The sequence below is a fragment of the Oenanthe melanoleuca genome, chromosome 7 (assembly GCF_029582105.1).
Source record: "Oenanthe melanoleuca isolate GR-GAL-2019-014 chromosome 7, OMel1.0, whole genome shotgun sequence".
Taxonomy (NCBI): Eukaryota; Metazoa; Chordata; class Aves; order Passeriformes; family Muscicapidae; genus Oenanthe; species Oenanthe melanoleuca.
Window position 1 is genome coordinate 17,790,367 of NC_079341.1, and position 13,287 is coordinate 17,803,653.

The 13,287-nt window shown below is 42.6% G+C and overlaps 2 protein-coding genes across 4 annotated transcripts in view; one reads left to right on the forward strand and one right to left on the reverse strand.

The window, feature by feature from the left end:
- Positions 1-1,011: 1,011 nt before the first annotated feature.
- LOC130255834 (collagen alpha-1(I) chain-like) lies at positions 1,012-2,994 on the reverse strand. Its single transcript, XM_056496888.1, has 2 exons — positions 1,927-2,994; positions 1,012-1,459 (listed from the first exon to the last, which is right to left on the reverse strand). The coding sequence occupies exon 1, from the start codon at positions 2,992-2,994 to the stop codon at positions 2,050-2,052; it is 945 nt and encodes a 314-aa protein (XP_056352863.1). The 3' UTR covers positions 1,012-1,459; positions 1,927-2,049.
- TLK1 (tousled like kinase 1) overlaps positions 2,635-13,287 on the forward strand; it is a 66,769-nt gene continuing 56,116 nt past the window's right edge. Inside the window, exon 1 of one of the 3 annotated variants that reach the window (XM_056496432.1) lies at positions 2,635-2,733. Coding sequence is in view for 1 of the 3 variants with exons in the window: in XM_056496430.1 (XP_056352405.1) it covers positions 3,306-3,453 (148 nt within the window). In the remaining 2 variants the exon portion in view is untranslated. Of the gene's footprint in view, positions 2,734-3,010; positions 3,454-13,287 lie in introns of those variants that run through there. The other 2 variants (XM_056496431.1, XM_056496430.1) reach the window with 2 other exon arrangements.

The window sequence follows — 13,287 nt, forward strand, 5'->3', positions numbered from 1 at the left end:
GTGGTCGGTTGGCATTGCAGTATCTGCTGCTTGCATGAAACCTAAGCCAGCTAATAGCAAATTGACTTTGGTGGGAAAAAGAGAAGTGAGATATATGCAGTTATTAAGAACATGTATTATTTCATGTTTTTAGATTCAAATCTCTCGTGAGGACACCGAAAAATAATTGGTGCCTATGAACAATGAAGGTGAAAGTCTCACAATAGGGAAGAAACTGCCATATCTCTGTAACTTGTCCCACAGTGACAGCATATTCTTCCTTAAAAACATGTGGGATAAACTCTGAATTTTATGTGTAATTTTACTTCTCTTTGTTTATCTAAAGGATGTATGTGGAAATTTTATAATTGACATTTGACCTGAGCGCACAGTAATCTTTATAGATGCAATGTAGATGTCTCCAAAAACTCAATCCTGCTGTAATCTTCCTTAATGTCACTATTCAGACTATTAATTGTTTCCTTTAAGCACCTTCCTTTACTATCTGGCAGTTAACTTCTCTTACTTACTAGACATTGTGAACTGTAGTTCTATAAACTATAGTTCTGTAAATTATATTCCCCTAAAGGGGAATATACCCTGCTCCATGTATTCTTGAAGTTATATATGTTGTCTCATCTGGAGATGATCTATATAATTCACACTCTTCTTTCAATCTCTACATCAACAACTCATGAAACCAAGAGATACAGCTCTGCTATGTTACAAAATGCAGACTCAACCCATATTTTGCAGCAGGTACTGTGCTCTCCTGGGAAGTCCTGCAGTACATGCCCACTCACTCCTGGTCCCTCGATGAGGTGTTGTCTAACACATTATGAGATGGCAAAGATCTGATTTTTTTTTCATAGTATTAATGTTTGAAAACATAAAAGACACTTCAGCATTTTTAGAATATTTAAACTGCACGTCTGATAGAGGAAATAATTAATGGGGTCTTCTTCATGATGTCCTGTTCCCCTAATCAAAGTAAGTAAAGCTTTATTTAAACAAGAAGTCTCAGTTGTGTCAGTGGATGATTTGTAGGCAACAGTTTGTAAGCAAAACTGAAAGGAAGAATGCTTGCTTATGTATGGTTTTGTAAGGATAGCAGGGGTTTGTATTAAGTGGATGCAAAGGACTATAAACAAAGAGACAAGTTCTTTCACTGCTTTTTACTTGGCAGATTTTAAAAGCAGAATGCTGCAGCAGGATATATTCATCAGGAAATGAGGTGCACATTCACTTATGCTATCATATGGATTGTGGGATTATGAATATGTTTTAGTTTTAACCTCGCAAGAATATTCTATACCAGCTACTAAGTATTAATACTGCAGTCAGAGTGAAGTAGCACTGTTTTACTTCATTCCCAAGAACTGGAAATTTCCTGATGTAATTTGCTTAGGTAAAGTCTGAGAAATCTTTATGATCAAGTCCTTAAAAGCAGGTCCTTGTTGAATTATCAGGTCACTTCTCTCTGAAAAAAAAAAAAAAAAAAAGCATAGCTGTTACTATATATATATCCTGGAACAGACTTGTTTAGCAAGTAAACATACTAATTTTTAGTTTAAGTTAATACCAAATTGCAAGAAAACTTCCAGCTATGCTGTATACTTGTGGGAGGTGAAGATCTTAGATAATTTGACAGATGTCACTTTAAAAAGAAGAGACAGATTTAGTAATATGTGTGCAGTAATATGTTGTGCAGAGAGCTGCAATCCAACATTAGTAATCTATTCCTGTCATTCTCAAATAGAGGGGAAAGTAGGTTAGTAGATGGCCAGGATGTCTCCACACAGCAACCACAAAATAAGAACATGTCTGAATGAATATATTCTTCATATACACAAAATGCAATATATCTGCAACCCGTGATTTTTTGGTACGTAATAAAAGTCATTGTTATCCCTGTTATATATATTATATATATATAAATATATTTACCAGTTGCATTGGTAAATTAAAAGGTTTTGTTCCAGAAGTGACTTTCCATATATCTCACATTCTCAGTCATGATTATGTTAATTTTAAGGAAGGAAAAACTGAAAAATTCGGCTAAGTTTGCACTTAAGTGTCTAAACTCAAGACAGACAGGACCGTTCTGAAATTCGCCAGGTCGGCATTCGTGCCCAGCCGGGAGCCCCAGTCTGGTGGCTGAAGCGTGTGAGGTGGTGGGCCTGGTACATGGCTCCTGCCCGACTTCCAGTTCATCCGATGGAAGCTCCCGCTCCTCAGCGAAGCGGCTGGCGGCCAAAGCCTTCTCCCTCGGGACATCAGCTTCCCCGAGTACCCCCGAGTCTCTGCTGCCACAGCGTCCCGTCCGGGAAAAGAAGAACGCTGAGAAGCGGCAGGCGCCCGAGAGCCCCCGGAGATGCTGCCGGCAGAACGTTCACCTGGACCGCGCTGGAAGAGCCCGCTCAGCCCCGCCGCTGCCGCCCGCACTCCCGCCGCAGCGGGCTGGGCTCGCCCCGCGCGGCCGCACGCCGGGGAGGTGCCGGGCGGCGCGGCTCCGGCCCGGCCGCGGCAGCCGCGTGTACCGGCTCCGGCTCCGCCGCTCCCGCCCCCGCCGCCCCGCCCCGACACCACCATGGCCGTGGCGGCGGGGCGCGGGGGCAGGCGCAGCGGTCGGCGCGGGGGCACGGGCGGACCGTGCCGCCGAGGAAACCGAGACGGAGGGAACGCCGCGGCCTCAGGGGAGCTAGCTCCGGCTGGGCCGGGGCGGCCAACGGAGGGCCGCCCGCGGCGCGGAAGGTGCGCGCTCGGGCGAGGAAGGGAGGTATCGCCGCGGCGCGGGCGTGCATGGGCAGAAGGGTCAGGCGGCTGCGGGGCAGGAGCCCTGAGGCGGGAGCAGCCGGCGCGCTCGGGCCGCGCGGCGCGGTGAGGCCGGGGGCAGGTGCGTGCGCGGCTGGCGCCGCTCCCGCCGGCCGCCCCTGGGCGGCTCCGGCTCGGCGGGGCTCGGCTGGGCGCCGGCGGAGCGCGGCGCTCGCTCGGCTCGCGATCGTGTTTGCGCATGACCCCTCCCCGCCTGCGCCCTCCCCTCCCCTCCCCGGCGGCAGCGGCGGCGGCGGCGGGGAAGGTTGGCCTCAGACACAGGCGGCTGCTCGGCGGCGGCGACGCAGTGCAGAGGTGCGGGCAGGTTGCGCTGGCCCCGCGCCCCGTCTCTCCCGCGCCCCGCCTGCCTCCGGAGCTCGCTCCCAGCCGGCGGCCTCCCCGCGCCGGTGTCGGGCCGGCCCCCCGGCCATGAGCGCGGCGCTGGGTGTCCCCCCGCCGCGCCGCCTTCCCCGCCGCCCCCGGCGGCTGCCGGGCTCCAGGAAAGTAGCTTGATGAGTGTCCAAAGTAGCAGTGGAAGTTTGGAGGGGCCGCCATCTTGGTCCCGGCTCTCCACGTCCCCACCGAGCCTGCAGGGCTGCTCCGCGGCGGCGGCGGCCTCCCAGCTGCACGGCGCGCCGCCCGGCAAGCCGCCCAAGGAAGGTAACCAGCGCGCCGCGGGGCTGCGCGGGGGGCCTGGCCCTCGGGGGGGGGGCCCAGCCGCCGCCGCTGCCGGAGGCCGGTCCCGGGCCGCCGGGAAGCGGCGGCGGGAGAGGTCGGTGCCCCCGGCGGTGGCGCGGGGTCAGCGCTGGGCCCGGTGGCGGTGAGCGGAGCCTCGGGCGCTGGGCGAGCGGGGCCCTGCCGCCCCCGCCCGCTCGTCAGCGCGGCGGCGCCTCGTTGTTCCTCCCAGCGCCGGGCCGCGGACGGGGACCCGCCGTGCTCCCTCCGTCCCCGGGCCGTCCGCCTGCCGCAGCCGCTCGCGTGTCCTCGGGCGGCCGCTCGCCGCGTCCTCCCCGAAACAGGCTCCCCTCCGCCAGCGGCTAAGTAGAAGTGCTGCGCCGGAGGATGCGGCCGCTGTTGCTGGAGGGAGTTGGGCACTTTTAGCATCATGGAGGTGGGAAGGAGAGGGGCCGACACCGGAGGTTCGTCCCCGTGGGGAAAGCGCCCTCGGGGGCGGCCGGGTTTGCGGCCAGAAGTGACAGGGCGCCTTGCGGCCGCCACGGAATGACTGCAACTTTCTCCTGTCCTCCATCACGCCTTCGATGATAATATTTTTCTCCTCCCTCCCCTGCTCCTCCCCTCTATGTGTTACACCGACAGCGACAGCAGGGTGTTGTGGGTGTTTGCAGGGAATATCTGTATGAAGGTTATGAGCAAACAAGTCCCTTCGCTGTTCCCTTTCGGGTATTGTCTGCTTTTCCTTCTTGTGTTGTGTTGCCACAAGATGTAGCAGTTTTACAGCTAGTGAGCTGCTCGGCGCTTTTAGCTAAAATAACTACTTGCTGAACGCCAGTTAGTGGCGGAGGAGAACTTTTATGCACAGATACTTGCATACCGAGCAGTTGTATAATTTTAATTGATTTGCCCCAGTTTAATGAATACCATGTAACATTTCTTGTAGCATCTGCAAAACGTCATCGCCAAGCAGGAAACTTGCTAACTTAAAATAGAAATAGTTGCGAAGATAGGGAGTCTTTGTTTTTTAGGTTTTCCTGTAGTTGATTGCTTGCTTTTTGCGTTTTCTTGGTTTTGTTGGGTTTTTTTTGTTTTTTTTTTGGTTGATAAGCAATGTAGAGACTTGGTAAACAGGGATTCGACATCGTGAAAACGTATAATGCAGTCTGGTTTCTCCATTTTCCACACCAGTAGTTGTCAGACTTGTATCACTCTGTGTCACTTTTGCACACGCTCCTGCAGGTAGATTGACGTGAAATGCTCTAGAAAATACCTGGGAAGGAATTATGGTATATGTTAAAGATGCTGAGTAAAGTGGCAGGCATTTTGTGCTCATCTTCTCTGGGAAGCCAAAGCTGTCAGAAAAACGACTACCAGCAGCCAAATTCGTAGTTTTAAGTTTATTGAGAGTAGGTTTCTTCACTGTTGCAACTCTTGTTATTAATATGCATGCAATGTAATATGTATATGTAGGATATTTTTGGATGTATTTCAAATACCTGCCATACAGGCTTGAAATTGTTATTGCTGTATAAATTTTGTATCTGTCTATTTTAACAAAAAATGGTGGTCCTTGAGTACCTCTATTGAGACAAGAAAAATACCTTTTGTGAAACCCATTTTTAATACAATGATTATGTTATTTACGTTTTTCTTTCTTACAACTTATGCTGTTTGATTTTTCTGGGTTCTGTAATTTGCATCCTCTAATACAGATTATGGGGTTAAAAGTAACCAAAACCTTAGTGTTTGCTTTGTACTGTTATGTGTTGTATTTGCATGGTGGTCCTGGGTTGCATTTAAATTCTGTGTCCTCACTAGGTAGCTCTCTTTGAAAATGAGCATTAGCTGCCATGCTTGGGTTTATGTTTTGCATTCATGCTTGTGGGATATTATTAATGCATCTCATTTTATGTATGTATGTTTTACAAAGAAGTATCAGTAGGCCTTGAAATATACATTAGTGTGTTCATAGACGTTGGCTTATATGTGTGAAAAATTGATGCCAGATCAAACTAATAAGTATGGAATATTTGCAGTGCAGTGTGTTTATGGGAGCCTGTGCCATCATCAATTCTAAACTTGTGATACCTTGTGATGTTAATGGAGCTTGTGAGTTTTGGAGCAGTGCACAAGCCTGCCAGCCCTTACTGGAGCACAGCTGCATCGCTGCTGGTGCCAGTTTCGAGTGGGTAATATTTACCAATACAGCACATTTGGCACTTGTGCAGAGCTTCTTTCCCAGCCTGGCCTGCTTGTTTGTGGATTAAAATCCCTTTGGTTGGCTCCTGTGGAGTTATGTCCCTGTTGCCTTTGGAGGGGCAGACTTTCGCAGAGTGTACCACGTGTGCTGTGGTTGATCTCACCTCACCTATGAAGGTCTGCTATCATCTCACATGTCTCACGTGGGCATTTGAAGATTCTGGTTTATTAAGAACAGAAACCCTCAACACCTTGATTTAGGAAGTTCTAAAAATATTTTCAGAATCTCTAATAGGAAAAAAGCAAAAAAGAAAAGCTCTGGCATTTATAACAATTGCACAAACACATTTTAAAAGAATGGCAATACCTTGTCAGTATCACAAGAGACTACTAGGAAAATATGTGTGAATTTGGAAGAAATAATATTTTTAAAATATTTTAATCTTTTAAGATGCCCTACAATATTGCAGCAATATTTTCTATTGGATGTTATCTTCTATATCTTGATCTAGAGTGCCCTCATGGCTTAACTGTATTGATTTGAATTTATGTTTTGAGGTTTTGAAATGAAAAGTCTGGGATGGACTTGAATGAAGTTGCATCTGTACACTTTTACTCTATAACTATCTCTTGTTTGCATTTTAGTGTAGCTTGTAAATGTCTGTCGTTCTGTCAGTTGCTTTATATACCCATAACTTTGGTGTGCTATATGTGGTCACTTAAGAGCCCTGCAGTAGATGTTATCAGGAATTCAGGAGGACTGTTACACAGTATTATTTTACATACTGTATGTGTGGTTGTGTCACTAAATCTTGTGCCATAGCTCACACAATTGCAGTCACTTCCTGTTTGAAGTTTCTTGACTTTTGTCTGCTTCAAGTGTGTAACTAAAAATATTAAAGAGCATACCTGCAAAGTGCTGTTTTGTAAATGGAGAATGTTCAGGCCAGTGCTGACAAGGCAGAGTCAGAAGAGATTCCATGGATTTCCTTGGGTTGGAAAGGACTGTAAAGGTCATCTGGTTCCAATCCCCTGCCATGGGCAAGGACAGCTCCCAGTAGACCAGGTTGCTCAAAGCCCCGTTCTGCTTGACCTTGAATGCTTCCAGGGAGGCAGCAGGCACAACTCCACCGCTACGGGAGGGCCAGCCTGCTGCAGAGTCTCACCATACCCAAAGTAAATAATTTATTCCTAATATCTGATCTAAATCTACTCTGTGCCAGTTAAAAGCTGTTATCCCTTGTCCTGTCCCTTCATGCTCTTGTAAAAATTCTCTGTCCAACTTTCTTATAGGCCCCCTTCAGGTACTGGCAGGTGCTGTATGGTCTCCCTGGAGCCTTCTCTTCCCCAGGCTGAACATCGCCAGCTCTCTTGGCCTGTCTTCATAGCAGAGATGCTCCAGCCCTCTCATCATCTTCATGGCCTTTGTCTTGGTTCTTCCAGCAGGTCCATGTCCTTCACTACTCTCCAGGTGGGATCTCAGCAGAGTAGGGTACAGGGGCAGAATCCCCTCCCTTCACGTTCTAGACATGCTGCTTTTGGCCCAGGACAGGGTTGGCTCACTGGGCAGTGCTGCAGTGTCTGGTAACTAAGCATAATGCTTTGTAAGTTATTTTTTCCGTGTGCTGTTGGCTTTCAATACTCTACTAAAAGCAAAATGGAATGCTAGATAGAACTTTGAATTAACACAACAGGAATGAAAATTTCAATTTTCAAATTTGAACCCGAATTAATATATGATGGCAAAATGGTAAATAAACTTACAGCATGTATTTGACAGTCTTTGAAGAAGTTATGTTGTATGAGTAGGGAATTTTTGGTAGCTTTTTTCCTGAAATTTGATAAATGTGTATTGTTTGTACTTATTGTTACCTAAAATATGATGGTAGTTGTGTATCTGAGCACAAAGGTACAGTTTATTTCCTCCTTAAGTTTCCAGTCTAGAAAATGCTTCTAGATGCCAGGTTCTATGTATGTTACATACAATATATTAGTCCATGAACATGAAAGGAACCTGAATCTTATTAAAACTTCCAGAGTTGTTGTTTTCTGTTGTTTGTATGTAGTGTAAAACCTCAGCTACTTTATTTGCTTTAACAGCAAGTTCTCAGTTTGTTGGCTTTTATCATTCAACTGTAGGTTAAAAATTTTATGTATTTGGCCGGTTTTTATGGGAACAGAGAACAGGAACACTTTCTGCATTTGAAAATGATGGCATATTTTTACTCAGAATGAGCACAGCTATTATAAAAGGTTATTTAGGCTGGCTGTAGCATGAGTTGTTGTCTGAGATTAATGTTGTGCCAGTAAAACACAGGAATTCTAGCTTGTGATGCTATTGCTGGTTTTGTTGAAGATGTGATTCTTGTAGTAAGCTGATGCTTATGCCAAATTTTTTGGAGATCTTGTAGCATGTCCAAATGAGAAATGGGAAAGGAAAGCTTTTTTAGTACAGATCCTTGTTTGAATCTGGTTTTCTAAAAGGCAAGTGCTGTAGCAAATAGAATAAATTAGTCGTTGGCCGAACTGTTTTGTTTTAATTCTGTTTTATTCTGCCTGGAATGGAATTTCCCATTAACCTATTCCATTTGAAATGAAGAGGGAATCAATATAAGGACAGGATGTTTTTATTTATTATCTCTGTTCAAATGAAAAACTTGTTGTTTCTCTCATTCTTTTTTTCCCCTCTGTGTTTTTTTCTTATTTGCTTTTTCTTTCAGCAAGTAATTTTTTTTATCCACTGAACTGAAGTTAACTTGCTTCTTAGTAATCACTGTAGTCTGCAGTTAGTATTGACATTTCTTTGGGTTTTCTTAGAGCCTGATAATCCTCAATGATTGCAAAATACTGTTGTGACTGCTGGAAAACACTACCATATATATGTGCATCAGGACCAACGTTAGTTCTGTAGAATTTTGCTACCGTAAGATTAGAGATTATGGAAATTCGACAGGCTTAAATAATCCTTTATGCTTTTTGTATTCTTGGTATAAGGTTGTGTTTTGGAGTTGTACTTGTTCCCAATCCATTTATCCCAAACTAAATTTTTTGCTTCTGTGCTGAGCTTTTTTACACAAGAAAAAATATTGAAGTTAGTAAATTGTTTTTATGCAGTAGAGTAGTTCCTGAACTGTAGCTAAAAAGCATAAAAGCACACAAGTGGGAGGAAGAAAAGCTTTATGAACTTCTTTCTGTTTGGCTTGGTGTGTTTCAGCTATAAAAGAGGAAAAGGGAAATTTGGGTTGCCAAATTCTGGGTGAATATGAAGGTGGGTAGGAGGAAGAAGAGTGGTCAGGGTTTCTGTTGAGAATGCCAGTACTTCAGTTGTGGTCGTTGGAGAGCAGTTAAACAGAAGCTGGCCACCATAATATAACCCAGTTTTTCAGGTGTTTCAAGTGGAAAACTTCTAATAGTTGCTGAAAATAAGAAGGAACAAGTACTGCACTTTATGTTCAGTACTTAAGGACAAAGTTCGCTAGGAGTAGGGAAGCATTAGTAAGCATCAAAAGGTATTTTGGATCCTACGTTTCCCATCATCTTGATTCCATCCTTATTGAGATGCTTTGTTTGGGATAGGAAGTAAGGGTCTGCTTCCTTCCCAGGCACTTTCTCTCTGGAGATCTTACTCCTTTCTTTCATTCCTGAGCAGAGCGATGGGATATACCAGCAGAAAAGTCTTGGCATCTAGGTTTTCCCTGGGGAGGATGTGTTAGGTGGCAAAAATGTGACTGCTTGTAAGCTTTAATCCACCTCAAACTTAGTCCTGGAAGAAGGGAGCAGAAGGTCTTAAATGAAGTTGGACATGCTGAAGATGTTGGGGAAAGACTGGGACTGTGTGACCCTTTGGGATGCGTCCATGCTGGAGGGATTGACTGAAATCAGAGTGACTATATTATTAATTTTAATCATGACTTAAATCAGTGAGCAGGAAACCCTGATTAAATAATTGTTTTTAATTTTATTTTGCATTTGTGCTTAATTATTTTTCCTAAAGAAAAGTTGATTCTAATTGGTCTAATTTGATCATACCTCTTGCTAAGGCAGGAGGGGACACATCTATATGCATTTATTTAAGGAGTTATGCAGCTTAGATTCTTAATGTTTAAGAAACATAATTCCCCATGCTTTAGACAGCTTTTAGCTAAGTTTGCTAGTTAAATAAAATTAATTCTAGTTGTGCTACGTACATAAAAAGAAACAAATATATCCAAATGCGCTTTGCATTTAGACCAGATAAAGGAGGATTGTCTAGTTTGTGAAATGAGTCAGTTACTTCTGGTCACCGTGCCTTGTGAAATTTGGAGTTAATAGATCAAATCCAGTCACCAGTCCTTCATCTTCATCATTGGGAAGGGAAAGCCAGGCTTTTCTGCTTTCCAAGTTGTTGGTTGCTCTTTAGCAGTTCTGAGTAAACCAATTGCTGAAGTGGTTGAACAAATGAGTATGGCTGAAGTAGTTGCTGGTGAAAGCTAATCAAGTGTTTCAAAACTCCAATTCAGGCAGTTCACCCACAGCTTCCAGTGATGTGATGATCTGTTTGTCAAGTTTATAATGTTTGAATGTATCTTCCTCTTTTATGAATTTAATAGATCATAAACTTTAAACCTCACCATAGATTCTATTGCTCTAAGCTTCGATTAAACATTTGGTGCTGAAGCGTGCTTTTAAAATAAACAAATAAGGAAAATTGCCTGCCTTGTGCTCAATAGCTTTATCTGGAAAGGCTCTGAAGCTGACAACTGTCCTCCAAGGATTTAGAGGGAGAGCTAGTGATTATTGTGTGACTACACAACTGTGACAGGAATCTGGTCACTTCGGAGTGGGAGAGTTAATTTACTGGAGCTTTTATGAGAAACTGGATGTCACGGAGAAGGTTGGTATTCCCTAGGACTGCCTCTGCTTGCTGAGAGGTGGCAGCAGGAGCATTAAGCAATGTATCTTGCCTCACCATATCTGCAGTTTTAAGTAGGTGGAAACTTAAGGTTGCAGTGCTTTCTTTATAACATCCTTATGAACAAAGCACTCAGCTTCGTATTTTAAGAGATGAGGATGTTGGTAAGAAACTCTAGAGTGCCTTTTACAGGAAATGAAGCCTGACCATAGTTATTTCAGGAGTTGAGGAGTATTAGGAGTATCAATTTCTATGGATTTCTAATAGATCTATATCTATAAGAGAAAAATAATAAATTTTTTTGAGGAATAAAGGAAATCCTGATGCTTTTAGAAAAATCTGTTGTATGGTATCGCACCCACCCATCCTGTTAGTATTTAATTTTGTAACTACCTTGAACTGAAAGCATGTAGATACTTCAAGCACTATTTCTTACTTTTGGTGGATTACCTATTTTTTTCTTTTTTAATAAGTAAGCAAAATTCTGAACTATATGCTGAGGGGCAGGAAATTGGAAAGTAATCTTAAAAATAAATATATGAGTTTCATAAGTCCTGCAAGTCTGAAACAGTATAATTTAGATCCTGGTCTTCCCACTGTGACACTGTGATGCTCTAGGGATCATGTAGATTGAACAGCAGAGATAATTCCCATTTCCATTTTCTACCATGGAACTCTCTGGCCTCTTGGTTTTATGGAGACAAACACAGATGATGCTACAAGTAGGATTTGTAATACTACATTTTTTTCACTCTTGTGGCTTAGATTAATCCAACCTGTACATTTCATAGCTGTATTTGGTAAATATTGGGGTTTTTTTCTAGTTAATGCTAGGTTCTCATAGGTTTCAGTTTTGTCCTAAATTTTGCAATGGTACTTTAGCCAATTTTAGTGTGTGTCCTAATACCCTCTTGCTAACTACTTTGCCTCTCAAGGATGTTATAGCCTTTGTTATTTCTTAGATTACTTTTAGTAAAAGTGATGAGAAAAGTAGTGTCCTTTAAGTTGGTATTTTCATTATAAAGCAATTGAAAATAAAATCTACACATTAATACTAATCACTTTGACATCTGTGGAATATTCAAGAGTGGTGATGGTCTAGGGAGTGTGATTATTTTTGTAAAATAAGTTTTTTATTTTAACTGTGATAGCAGTGATTATAAGGAGTGGTTTATAGGTATTACTAGGACTTTTCTTTGGTTTTTTTCAAGGTTTTTTTGGCAGTTCAGTTATTTCTTGAGCTGGTGGCTGTTTGGGTGTGATTGCTGTGTCTTTGATACATCTTTTAGAAGCTTCTTAACTATTAAATTAATGTCATGGTTTAGTTTTAGTAGTTTTAGTCACAGTAGTAAGGTTTGGTAAGAGGCTCTCTTGTAAGCTTTCCACAACTTTAACTTTGAATAAAGTGGAGTAGTTCTTATTCTAATACTTGTGTTCGTAGTCTTATGAAGGGTCATTATGAGGAGTGAAATTTTAATATTTTAAAGTTTCAAGTAGGATTCAAATAGAAATAATTCCTGAAGATGCAGGTTTAAAATTTTTAAGTGAGATTTAAAAAGCACTTGTGCATGTTATAGCCTCAGTATGTGGTTGCTTTTTTGAAGTTCATTGCTTATTTAATTTACTTATACAATCAGATTGCATATTGCCTCTTCGTAATTAAATTGTATTATTAAATGATTGTGATACAAATTATGCTTAAGAGGAGTTACTCCAAAAAGCAAATATCATGTTGGTCGTCCTTGTTAGGTGGTACTTTGTATTCTGCATCCATACACAATTTTTTTTCAGTTGATACATGCTACATGGATGTCCAGAACATGCAAGTGGTTAATATTAAGGAAGCAGCAGTTTTATATGTCTTGAATGTACATGTTTTTATATATACACAAACCATTGTCTTAGTGAACTTTTTTATCATTAGGAATACTAATGTTGTTGTTAGGACCCTGTGTTTCACAAAGCAGTCTCAAAAGCAAGCTAAACTTACACAAAGGTTTCAGCTGCCTTTTAGTAAAAATGTTCTAAATTCCTGTTGTTTATTATTACAAACCTCTTAAAAACTTTTTTCAAATATATAATTTTGCTTAATCTGACGATGATTGCAGGTACAGGTACAAAGTTTGGCAGCTGGGTTAATCATGCTAGTTTTGCCAGGTCATGAGTTTTAGTTTTTGGTATTATTTTGGTATTTAAACAGAAGAATTGGAACGTGTAAAGTTCACACCAGCCTGATTGTGTATTAGATGATACATTAATATTGTGTTCTTGTATTTTCTCCTATTTGTTATACTTGCAACATATATCATAATTTGGGTACAAAATAGTGAAACTATGACAATGAAATAATCTCCAGTAGATTACCCTAATAGTGACAGGGTTTGGTTTTTTCCCACCTTGTTGTGTGATTGCTAGTTGACCTGATTTGTTGTCTTGGCTAAATCACAACGTGCTGTTCTCTGAGCCTTTCACTTGTTTTTTTCTTTCAGAGAAGTGCAAACAACAGGCACCAGTCTCTGCCAGCGTCTGACACCACCTTCCTGCTGTTTCCCTTAAATCTTTCTCTTTAAGTTTGTTTGAACAAAACAAAAAAAGGGGAGGGGGGAATTTTTACTGCTATTTTTACAATTTTTTTTTGTTGTGTTGTTCTTGTGGCTTTGAAATCCCATCTTTCTAAGGGAAGCAAGCAATGAGGCAGCAATACCAGTGACTGTCAGAAGTTGCAGAAT

Bases quoted from the DNA above. Each gene is read 5' to 3' on its own strand.
- LOC130255834 (XM_056496888.1), bottom strand. From the start codon at position 2,994: ATGCGCAAACACGATCGCGAGCCGAGCGAGCGCCGCGCTCCGCCGGCG.